Source organism: Gallus gallus, chromosome 3 (assembly GCF_016699485.2).
Source record: "Gallus gallus isolate bGalGal1 chromosome 3, bGalGal1.mat.broiler.GRCg7b, whole genome shotgun sequence".
NCBI classification, from domain to species: domain Eukaryota; kingdom Metazoa; phylum Chordata; class Aves; order Galliformes; family Phasianidae; genus Gallus; species Gallus gallus.
The window spans coordinates 4,006,584-4,018,567 of NC_052534.1; the positions used below are offsets into that span (position 1 = coordinate 4,006,584).

The 11,984-nt window shown below is 54.6% G+C and overlaps 2 protein-coding genes across 2 annotated transcripts in view; both read right to left on the bottom strand.

Moving 5' to 3' along the window:
• Positions 1-466: 466 nt before the first annotated feature.
• INSM1 (INSM transcriptional repressor 1) lies at positions 467-2,688 on the bottom strand. The gene has a single exon (XM_015283391.3). It carries the CDS (start codon positions 2,334-2,336, stop codon positions 1,032-1,034), a length of 1,305 nt encoding a protein of 434 aa, XP_015138877.1. The 5' UTR covers positions 2,337-2,688; the 3' UTR covers positions 467-1,031.
• Positions 2,689-3,050: 362 nt separating this feature from the next.
• CFAP61 (cilia and flagella associated protein 61) overlaps positions 3,051-11,984 on the bottom strand; it is a 91,574-nt gene continuing 82,640 nt past the window's right edge. Inside the window, exons 25-26 of the mRNA XM_046939341.1 lie at positions 4,211-4,301; positions 3,051-3,223 (exon numbers count right to left, since the gene is read on the bottom strand). Of these exons, the coding sequence (XP_046795297.1) occupies positions 3,080-3,223; positions 4,211-4,301 (235 nt within the window). The 3' untranslated portion in view covers positions 3,051-3,079. The remainder of the gene's footprint in view (positions 3,224-4,210; positions 4,302-11,984) is intronic.

The window sequence follows — 11,984 nt, forward strand, 5'->3', positions numbered from 1 at the left end:
GCACAGGGCGGGCAGCCCCAGAGCAAAGCAAAACTCGCCAGCCCCATCCCTCCACCCGCATTTTGGGTGCTGCTGGGCCACGTCCTCCTTTGCAGATCATCAGCTACCACAGCTTCACCCGGACCCCCGTCAGCCCCGGCAGGACAAGCTCTGTTTCCTAGGAAGCACAGCAGGGCAGCCCGGTGGCTTCAGTGCTCTTTGGCGATTTTTGGCCCGACCCTACAAGGAAACCCAAACCAAAAAGCAACGACGGCAACTCTCTCTTTCGGCTTTGCCTGCTGCACACACACACACACACACACTCGGCACTCCCCAGCAGAGCTCAGCGTGGGCATCCCCTGCCCCACACCGTGGGACGCAGCGGCCTCAGTCGCCCCCGAGCCGAGCAGCCCCCGCGCTCCTCCCACCCTCCATCGCTCCGTGCCGAAGGCAGCCGAGCGCGCGGCGGGCAGGCAGAAGGCGGGCGTGAATTGGAAAATACTTTTATTTGAATAGTAAATAATTATACAGTCGAAACAGTCCTATCGAAGCACTCTATAAATAGCTAACAGGTACGAAAATAATGTGTGTAGAAAAAGAGATTGCATCTAGGAGTGAGAGCTGTCGGCGGCGCGGGCGGGCGGGTTAAGGTCGCGTGGTTTATTTCCAGGTATAAAAGTTAAAACCTTCATAGAAAAAAAAGGAAAAAAAAAAAAAAAGAGAGATCACAGTGAGATGGTGGGATGGGCCGGGGGGAGGGGGGAATAAAAAAGCGCGTTAGAGCATCTGCGATCAAATAATATCCATCTTCATCATTAATATAAATAAATAAGGAATAAATAATAACGCGAGGACTCGACCCAACATATACAGACGGCGCGGCGCGGGCACGGCACGAGTTAAGGCAGTTCTACGCGTCCCGGAGCGGAGCGACGGCGCCGGCGCTGCGCCGACCGAACCTCTGCTCTGCTCTGCTCTCCTCCGTCCTCGAGCGGAGCGAAACCAAAGCGGCCGGGGAGGGGCGGGGGGCGACGCGGGGCGCAGTCCGCGGCTCAGCAGTGCGGCCGCAGCGGCACCTGCAGCAGCACCACCTGCCTGTTCTCGGACGGGTGGCACTTGTTGATGTGCCGCGTGAGGCCGGGCGAGCTGTAGAAGGTGGCGGGGCAGTACTTGCAGGGGAAGAGCTGCGCGGCGTGCAGCAGCCGCAGGTGCCGCTCCTGGCTGCTCTTGCTGGGGAAGCTCTCCCCGCACACCGGGCACGGCCGGGGCTCGGCGGGCTCCGCCGCGGGTTCGGGCGCCGGGCCGGGCGCGGCGGGGTGGCCCAGCAGGTGCTTCCTTAGGTAGGCCTGGCGCCGGAACCGCCGGGCGCAGCGCGGGCACTCGAACAGCCCCTCCTCGGAGCCCGCCTCCGAAGCGCCGCCGGGGCTCGGCGTGTCCCGCTCCGCCGCCGCCGCCGCTGCCGCCGCCGCCGCTTCCTTGGGGGGCTCCGCCGCCTCGGGGCCGCCGCTCTTGGAGGGGGGCCGCGGTTTGTGCCAGCGGCGGTGCGAGGCGAGGTTGGCGGGGCAGGAGAACACCTTGTCGCACTCGGGGCAGCGGTACTCCACGCGGACGATGCGCGAGCAGCGGTGCTGCGCCAGCGCGAAGGGGTCCCCGTACTCCTCCTTGCAGAGCTGGCAGATGAACTCGCCCAGCGGCCGCGCGCAGCCACCGCGCCGCGCCGGCGCCTCCACCGGGCCCTCCTTGATGCGCAGCCCCAGCACCGGGGACGTGGTCACCTCGTCCTCGAAGGTCAGCTTGCGGATCGCCTTCGCCTTCTTGCCGGCCGCGGCCTTCTGCCGGCCGGGCTCGGCGGGACGCTTGGCGGCCGGAGCGGCGCCGCCGCCGACGCCGCCGCCGCCTCCGCCTCCGCTGGGGTTGGGGGGCGGCCGGGCGGCCCAAAGCTTGAGCTCGGCGGGGGCGAGCAGCAGCGGGTCCAGGCTGCTGGGCACGGCGGGCGCGGGGAACGACTCGGCCGACACGGGCGAGCCCAGGCTGAAGCCGCGCTCCAGCAGCGCGTCGCGGCTGACGGGCCGCGTGGGGCTGCGCAGCGCCTGCACGGGGCCATCGGGCGTCCCGAAGGGCACGGGAGGAGGAGGCGGCGGCGGCGGCGGGGGAGGAGGGGGAGGCGGCGGCGGAGCGGCGGGCGGAGGGGCGCGCACCCGGTAGGACACGGGCGTGGGCCGCCGGCTGCGCTTCACCAGGAAACCGCGGGGCATCTTCGGGCGGGCGGTCCGCGCCCGGCGGCGGCGGCGAGCGGCGCTCCCTCCCTCCCTCCTCCTGCCCGCCGCCGCCGCCGCCTTTAAGAGGGCCGGGGCCATTGTTCGGCCCGGCGGCGGCGGGCGCGGCCAATCAGCGGCGGCGGCGGGCGGGGCGGCGGCACCTGAGCCCCGCGGCCGGCACACGCCCGGCCCGCCCCCGGCACGCGTGGCCCTTTGTGTGCGCGGGGGCCGCTCCGGGCGCCGGCCGCGCTCTTTCTTTCCCCGCTCGCGGCTCCGAAGGCGCGCGGGGCCGTGCCCGCCGGGCCGCGGGCGTCGCCGAGCGGGAGGCCGGGCCGCCACCTGTTAGCGCCGCGCCCGCTCCCCGCCGCCGGGCGCCCGCCCCGCGCCCCTTTGTCCCCCGGCCCCGCAGGTGGCGGCGCGGCGGGGGGGCGGCGAGCAGCCGGCGGGGACCCCGTCCCCCCCCCCCACGTCCCCTCCTCTCCCTTCTCCTCCCCCTCCCCTCCCCGTCCCCCGAGGGAGGCACGCGGGCGGCACGCGCTCGGCCCCCCCGAGCCCCCCGCGGCCGCCTTTGTGCCGGGCATTAGCATAAAGCTGCGCGGAGCCGGCACAAAGGGGCGGCGGGGGGGGGGGGGGAAGGAGGGGACAAAGAGAGGGGAGGGGGGCCGGGGGTCGGCAGCGCGGGGCGGGGCGGCCATTAGCATACAGCTGCGGGCACGCGCCGCCGCGCCCCCCCCCGCCGCGCCCCACGCGCGGACCCCCCGACCCCCCCTAACCTCCCCCCCCCCCCCCCCCCCCCTCCAGCCCCGGGCCGGGTCGGAGCGGCCTCGGCCGCCAGGCGGAGCTCAGCGCCCCGCTCCACGCTCACCTGCCGGGCGGCCGCGGGCGTACATGGGCAGCTGCGCGCCGTGCCGCAGCAGGTAGCGCACGGCCGGGCCCGCGAGCAGCGGCGACACGGGGCTGTCCTCGGTCTGCTGCTCCGGGGGCACCTGCGGGCAAAGCACACGTCGCAGGAAATCCCCCGGCCCCTGCGCACCTCCCCCCCCCCTCCCCCCCCAACCCCTCCCCATCTCCCCCGACTTCCCCAGGTAATTCCCGGTCTGCTTTGGGCTCGGAGCGGCCCCGCCTCGAGCGGGGAAAATCGCAGCGCCTTGCGGGGCAGCGCCGTACGCCGCCGGCTGCCGGAGGTGCGAAGAGCCGCTCCGCCGCCGTCTGCGTGTTTGCACCGCGCCGTGCAACAAAGCCCCGGGTGGGCCCGCGGCAGCAGCCCGGCCCCGCGCTGCGCCTTCCTCCCCCGTGCCCGTCGCCAGGAGCCGGCCGGCACCCCGCGGAGCGCTGAGCTGCGAGCGGCGCGCCGCCTCGGGCCGTCCGGATGGGTGGGCGCCGTCCCCACGGTGGCCCTCCGTGTAGTCGCCCACAGCCGGGAATTCCGTGGGGTGTCCGTGACAGCCCGCGGTTCTCTGTGGCGGTTTGGGTTTGGGGCGAGGGGAGCTACGGGCTGTGGGACCGTATGGCTCTGCCTTTGGTGTGAGGCTGCGGGCAGCATCAGTGAGCGTTTTGATTCCGTCCTTACTCAGGGAAGCCACTGATGGCCGAAGAAAATCAGTTACTTTCACTCTTCCATCCGCAAAAGCCATCCGTTCCCTGTGGGGGGGGGGGGGGTGCTGAGAAACCTGCAGCTCGCAGGCAGACAGGTATGGGTTGGCGTTCAGTGCGTTCCGACTGGGAAACACCGGGAGGGTGCTAAGAAGTGGGGTGGGGATTTCTGGCAGGCCTGGGAAAACAGGGCGACTTGGTGGCAAGTTGTGCTGGCGAATGTGCAAAGGTGGCAGAAGCCTGAGAGGGGGCGGCGGGTGTGGGATCCGTGCAGGAAATAGCTCAGCAGGGGCACAGGGCTTCGGGAGAGAGATGGGGAAAGCAACCGAAGTGAACAGCGTCGCCAGATCACCCCAATGATCAGATGGCATTTCTCTCACCTGCTCTGACAGCAGGATCTGGCGCAGCTCCTTCTGGAGGTCGATGAAGCGGTCGTGATAGATGGCCATGCAGCACGGCGCCCTGAAGTAGCTGGTTAAAAAAGAAGAAATGTAGTTATCTCGTGAACCTCTCATTAACCGCTAATAAAGTATTTACCTGCTCCTTTGCCTTCATAAATGACAGTTCTGGACCCATCAGGATCGTTTGTTCGTGAAATGCCTCTCGCAGCAGCATGGTCAATCAATTCTTTTAATGGATGTTCCTGATGTACAGCCAGCTCCAGTAATTACATTTAAAGTGGCTTAATTCAGAGCTGTGGCAAGACCCAGTGAAGAATCCTGATTTTATCAGAATTTAAAAGCCCGAAGACCTGTAAAGAACGGTGTCTCCATTATCTGTCCTCATTTGAGAAAAGCAGATTGCAGGATTAACTGAACTGCTGCATAAACAAATTAAATTTGTGTAGACAATGACACAAATGTTGTTCATCATTAAGGTTTCTGGATTAATAAAGGCCAGAAAAACAGGCCACCGCAGTGTTGCAATATGTTCCTTGCAGCAGTGTGCTGCAGCTCAGTGGTAGTTACTGATGCTGCTACAAACATTGTGAGGTCGGATGTGATTTGCTCGAGCTGAGCCTTGCTTCAGGTGTCTTCCTTTGAGGCATGACAGATCTGCAAGGAGCGGGCAGCAGCAGAATAGGATATCCCCCAAGTATTCAAGCAAAGTTCCATTTCAGAGGAAAAATCCTATCCAAGCCAACCCTTCAGCTCAATGTTAACATTAGGTAGCAAAGGCAGAAGGGGGTCGCACCGGGACATCACACTGCATTGTGTTTGTGCTGTTTGTTGTGCTGTTGTGTTGTTGTGCTATTTGTTGTGTTGTTTGTTGTGTTGTTTGTTGTGTTGTTGTGCTGGTTGTTGTGCTGTTGTTTGTTGTGATGTTGTGCTGTTTGTTGTGCTATTTGTTGTGCTGTTGTGTTGTTTGTTGTGTTGTGCTGTTTGTTGTGTTGTGCTGTTGTGTTGTTGTGCTGTTGTGTTGTTTGTTGTGTTGTTGTGTTGTGCTGGTTGTTGTGCTGTTGTTTGTTGTGTTGTTGTGCTGTTTGTTGTGCTGTTGTGTTGTTTGTTGTGTTGTTGTGCTGTTTGTTGTGTTGTTGTGCTGTTTGTTGTGCTGTTGTGTTGTTTGTTACATTGTTGTGCTGTTTGTTGTGCTGTTTGTTGTGTTGTTGTGCTGTTTGTTGTGTTGTTGTGCTGTTTGTTGTGTTGCTGCTACCAGCACAGCACAACCACAAAAAGTGCTTTTTGAGCACATCAGCATTCCCACATTTGGAGCTCCTTCCCTTCACCCAAATAAATGTGACCGTCCAAGGCCATTCACGGAAGCAACTCTCACTTCCTTTGCTGGCCCTGCGTTGTCTTCCCTTTCTTCCCCATTGGAACCACCTTTCTAAAGGAACACATGGTGTTTTGGAGGAAGCAGATCTGCATATGGCCGTTTGCGTTTGTAATAATGAAAAAAGCCCATCTGAAGCCAAACCAACAAGTCGACTTTTGGAGGCTCGTTCTGAGTTTTATTGCCACTTCAGCAGCAGTCCCTCAGGGCAAGCCGGAGAAAGCTTGAAAGTATAATGCTCTTCAGTATACAAGCTGGAGCTGGCATGCTACCAACAGAGGCTCAAAGGCTCCTCGGCTATCATGAGAACGGCATCTGCCACATGTGTTTGCACCATTTAGTCTTTCATAACTTGCCAGAGCGATCAGGCTAAATATGTACAAGATGACAATGTTTGCCAGGAGCATAACGGGTTTTCAGACTCCTGGTCACTTCCTAACGGGGATCCCCTGCTGGCAGACTTTTATATCGGCGGAGGAGATCAGGGGAAGGAATTTGTAAGGAGATGGGATGCAGTGGTCTCCTTTTGAAGGCAATAAGTGACATCCTTTTTGTTGCTAGGAAGCTCTTCTTGCCTTTCACTGACAATCAGCGTTTAAAGTCTGTTCTGCCTCATTTGTGATGTATAGCCTATATGAGATGAAAGGGAAGGAGAGAAATATTTAGTGGCATCCTTTACAAAGGACAGGGGATCTTCCTCTCGCGAACAGATATGGCAGAACAAAAAATGGATCAAGTTGGCCATTGCTAGCAAGCAGAAATGGAGTATGCGTGGAAATGCTTTCAGTCTGAAAGCTCTATTCTCCGTCCCGTTTGCAGCTGCACACCTTTTGTCTCCCGGGGCTAAATCTGAAGCTGCCACACTCCGGTGATGTGGGGAACCGGCCCCGACCTCCGGCCGTGCTCCCATCCAACGGCAGGTGCAGCAGGAGCGAGGACACATATGGGGAGCAGGGAATTCCAATGCCAGAGAGCGTGCAGAGGAAACTGCTGAGGTGGGTTGGGATGGCCAAAAGAGCACACGAGGAGAACTGCCCCATTTTGCCAAGAGAAGAGAAGATGCATCAATCCAGGGCTGGAAATGGGTGGCGTTCCCCAATTTTACTAGCTTGCTGCTGCTGTTCAGTAGCTGATTCTCGCCAAACTGCTCTTTTCACTTCCTAAACTCTATGCTTTTAAAACCAGACGTAAAAACATGGCATTCTGCTCTGAGAGAAGACTGCTGCTGACCCCGAGGAACGGCATATTGCATTTCTGCACACAGGGCTATCCCGCATGTAATGCATTATGGAAAACAATTAAAAGGAAATTCAACCTGACTCACATCAACAAATATGCTGCGTAGAGTGGCGCGGTCGCTGCTCTGTAATTACTTGTTTATGACTTCAGAGTTCAGTCATTCATAATGGCTTGTGTAATTATTAACATGAATCAGCAATGTCGGTGCGGTAGAATTCATCTGGCCGGCCTTTACTCACTACGTTGGATGTGGGGTTTCTCATTGGCAAGCCAGCTGCACCTTGGAGACTCCATTAATATACAAAAAGGGAAAGTCACCTGAAGGGTTCTGCCATTTATGCTGATTTGCTATCAAAGCACAGCTTCACCAGGGTACCTTGGGGCCAGCATTTAATTCCAATATGGAAAATAGCTGTTAGTGCTTTGATATCCCTTCACGTGTTCCTTTCTCCTTACGCTGTCCCTCTCCTCATAAAAAGCACGTTTTTTCCTCTAATGAGGCTGCCGAGTGTACTGAGCAGCATTAGCCCCACTCAGCCGTGCTCGCTACCTGCCACATTTTCTCTCTGCCTTTTTTCATCCCTGCAGAAAATGAGCCTCACTGTCTGCAGGATGAACAAAAGCCTAAGGTGGAATCCCTTCAATGTGATCACAGTGTGCTAATGGTATGGGATGTGGCCAACCCCAGACAGCACCGTGTTGTAGTATTTCTCTTAATGAACAATCACTGTTCATTTTTGAAAGCCCGCTGTAAGGCCAGCCTATGCGTGGAGCACATATTTCATGCTTAGTCGCTGATTATTCCAGGCTGCAATAATCATAGATCCTCACTTTGTCCTTTGAAAAGTAATCCCGCACACATCGAATCTTCTTTTTCCTATTTCTTCAGTTACGTTGTGAGGTTTATTGGAGTTGAGTCATTAAAAGGTGTGGTGTGGTTGCTTCTGCTTAAGCTCTCGTTAAATGACGGTGATTAGTAAGTCACTTTTAGCCTCGTGTGAAGAGGACTACAAGGTGTGAACTGAACTTAAGCAGAAAAAGCCAAGTGGGGATGTGACACTGAGGGACGTGGTCAGTGGGCATGGTGGGGATGGGCTGGTGGTTGGACTGGATGATCCTAGTGGTCTTTTACACCTTAATGATTCGATGATTCTGTACATTAGCAAGCATTTCAGACCAGCAGGAGTGGAAGGACACCGTGACTAGACATGTTTCAGGTTATGTCCTGATCTCACTTGAGCCACCTCTCGCATGGTCCCATAGACAGGGCACCAGAGTGCTGCTGGGGTTCATCTGAAAGACACTCAGCCTGTGTATGCCGAGATGGCTCTGGGATGCCAATTAAAGCAGAGTGAGTGCAGATGGCTAAAACACATTTCTGGTAAGAACTAAATATAAATGCAGTATCAGTAGAGCACTTTGTACCCTGTGTTTTGTGTTACTCAAAGAGCTTTGCCACATCGTGCAAACCATGCTTTACAATCTGTTGAATACCAGAAGTGCTTAATATACAGCAGTTTACTAACTTCAGCATTACACATAGGGTAAATGTGGTGAATAGAATCATCACAGAGTCACAGAATGGTTGCATTGGAAGGAACCTCAAAGCCCACCCAGTCCCAACCCCTGTCATGGGCTGGTGGCCCCCTACCAGCTCAGGCTGCCCAGGGTCCCATCCAACCTGGCCTTGAGTAGCTACAAGAAAAAACTTCTGAAAAAGGATGGCTAAGCAATGCAGCACTTCAGAGGGTGCCTTTCAGAAACTGATCAGCTTAATCGTGCTGCCTCTACCAGGATTATTTATCACTGCCAGCCCAAACATACGCTGTTTCCTCCAGCACTGCGGCCTTTGCTGCACTCACTGTCATGCAGCAGTGGTGCTCCTTTCCTCAGCAGCACTGTCCCTTCCTTGCTAATCAGCATTTTCTGCAGGTCATAACTAAAAACGAGTTCATTAATACAGTATCACAGATCTGGCTTTCATTAATGCCAAATGAAGCCTATACGAAGCACTTCTATCTCACGCTAAAGGCACCATGCCACTGAGCATCCATTTGGTTGCCAAGAATCAGGGGCCCCCTCCAATGATCTGTTTTGTACTCCAGGTGCAGCAGGGGGATATTCCACTGCTCTGCAGACACGTTCCATAACTCAGCAACTGCCTTACAGGAGAATACAGAAGGGTACAACTGGCTGGTTGCATTCCCCCTTTGGGAAGCGGTATGGAGCACTGGTGACCAAAACCAAACCCACAAGCTTGAAATTAAAGAATATTTTGGAAGTTTCTCCACACCTCCTCCTTTTTTTCTGCTGCTGCGGTGGTGGGAAGGATTGGAAGACGTACAGTGAGTGTGGTGCAGGGAGCACTGGTATTAATCCTACTGGAATTTATGTTCTTTTCCCTTCAAGAAGAATCTTCCTTATCAGGAAAGAGCCTCACTCTCAAGTGCTTAAATTCCATTTGAGCCTTTTCAAGATGCAATCCCATAGGAAATCAATAAAACTGCAGAAACTCCTTCCTGAAGTGGATTCCAAACCTGGGGAGTAAAGCTGTTAAACAGCCAGGGACATAAGAGATTCGTGCACAAAACTCTCAGCTCTAGAATACCGCATCTTCGGTTCCTATGGCTGTGCCTGCCCTGATAAGGGCATCTTAGCACTTCCCTGCTCAGGAACACTGGGCTGCAGCCTTCTGGTAGTGCAGGGACAAGGGAGGAGACTTCTCTTGCTGCCCTGACAACTTGCCCAGCAGACCCTGGCATCCCATAAAGCAGCCAGGGGGCTGAAGTGCATCCCCTCGTGATGCGGTCGGTAGAGCCAGCTGTCCGACTGGTTGTGATCATCTTCTGGCTTAATGGCCTATTTCCTCAGCTGCTGTTTGCACAGCTACAGACAAAAACACTGGTTCTTAATCTCATGTTTAGCAGAGGAACAGTTTGAGCTGCTCAGATACTACTCTACACGAAGCTGTGGTACCTATCACATGGTAGAGTCAGGCTGCAGGAGCTTAGCAGCAGGCAATAGCTATGTCCCTGGTAGCGCGTTTCTTAGCCAAGGGACTACGGAACTACTACTGTTTTATGCTGTTTTTCCACTTATTTCTTGCTAGGTTCATAAATTCACAACCTTAGTCCTTAAGGGTGGCAGTCTGTGAACCCATACAAGCAATACTGGGGTGACTGGGTGTAGCAATGGCATTACAGATTAGGGGGTCTGGCATGGGATGGGTCTGGGGCAGCGTCACTGCGGGACCCTCCAGCAGGGGGGAGAAGTGATGGAACGGAGAAGTGATTTCCATTGTTCAGGAGATTCTGGGGCAAATTCTGAAGCTTTTAATGGTGTGGAACTCCCACTGAAATCAATGGAACTTCTCCCTCAACACAAGGAAATATTATTTCTCTCATTATTACCATTAGCGGCAGTTTGAGGCACGCATCCGGAAGGGGTTACTCCTTGAAGTTATCTGAATCTTGAGGGCCTGTTGTTAATGCTAATTTGAGAAGGGCAACTGGCCCATTATGGTCAGGAAATCCGGTATCATGGGGTTAACCTTCAGCCTTTACACCCAACACAAATCAGCGAGGAAATTCATTGCGAGGCGCAGTTTCTAATTATTTAAAAGACAATTTGCATGCTGCACAGAAATAAATTGGCTCCCAGGTGACAGCTGTTGCACAGTGTCTTTCCCCAAAATAACAGGCATAAAGATGGGAGGATGGGGGATGAATGTTTCAAACTAGCAAGTTCATAAGCTTAACTAACAAACAGCAACATTATCAGTCTATTTTTTTTCTTCACTAAAGGCACTTTATGTCTTGCTAGAAAACACTGCAAGTAGAGGTGTAGTGTGTAGTAATAGGTAGCTGTTTCTTTTTCTCCCCAAAGAGAGAAATTCAGCCTTTGCATCACGTTTGCAGTCAGTGACGTAAGACCATGATAGACCATGGGGATATCATCACCCAAAATGCTTTTTCTTCTTTTTATCGCACACAGAAATCACTGAATGCACTCTACTGTTCCATGCCAAGGGAAGACCGGGCACCACTTCCCAGAGAGCATCAAGATGACCTCCATCTCATGTTTGGGAGATGCCCAAACATTTTTCAGTGTATTGATTTTCTAATGGACAGTCTTCTGACTTCTACATTTCACACTCTATATTTTTGCATATCGTACATATATATGTGTGCTATGTTGTACAGTATATAGTACTGTATTACACAGGATCCTCACCTTGCCCAGCTCTGCGTCCTGCTGCGCTCCCAGGACTTTCGGCCACTAAACAGTGCTGGCCAAGAGCAGAGAAGATCCAACCAGCCTTCTTCGGGAGCTGATGGCCACTCCATTGAGAATCTAGGGCATCTGCTAAAGCTGCCCTTCTTGCTACTCTCATGTTGACCAGCCTGCCTCATCCTTTTAGCAGATCATCACTGGAATCTCCATCTCTCCTGAGATTTTTTAAGAATCTTTGTGGATGTTTAGAAATCGATCTTACTTGTAATCCCCAATGAGCTTGCACACTCTGCAGGGATCCTATCACCATCACAGCAGAAAGGGAGGCTGATAAACTCCTAATCCGTGGGGATGTGGCACTGAGGGACATGGTTTAGTGGGCAATATTGGTGGTAGGTGGACAGGTGGGCTGGATGATCTTAGTGGTCTTTTCAAGTGTTCATGATTCTGTGATTCTAAATCTCTGACCACATTTGTGGTTCATTTTAAATATTAGTTCACAGACGTGCTTGCATATTGTAATACCGTGAGAAAGACTGATACCTTGCCACAACCTGACCATGGAGTTTCTTCCAGTGCTCAAAATGTATTAGCTGATCAGCACCAGCTGTGACAAGAAAATTGTCTGCCATCTTAGCCCATATGTCATACAATTGTGTCACCTCCCTTCAATTTCTGTTGAACACCTACCGACAGTAATACTGTTATGTGAACTTTACGGTTGCTGAGTGCCATTCCTCTTTTGTAAAACAAAATGAACATTTTCTGTAAATCAGTGTGCCTCCCAGCAGAGGCACATTGGATTTCCTGAAGTGAAATCTGTAAAGAAGCACTTTTGTCCAAGAAGATTTTAAACTGCACAGTTAAGTTTGCGTTCATCCCATCTTCCTATGCAAGACGAGGAATAAA

What these genes read in the sequence shown, in the direction of transcription:
- INSM1 (XM_015283391.3), bottom strand. Translation starts at nt 2,336, where the DNA reads ATGGCCCCGGCCCTCTTAAAGGCGGCGGCGGCGGCGGGCAGGAGGAGG.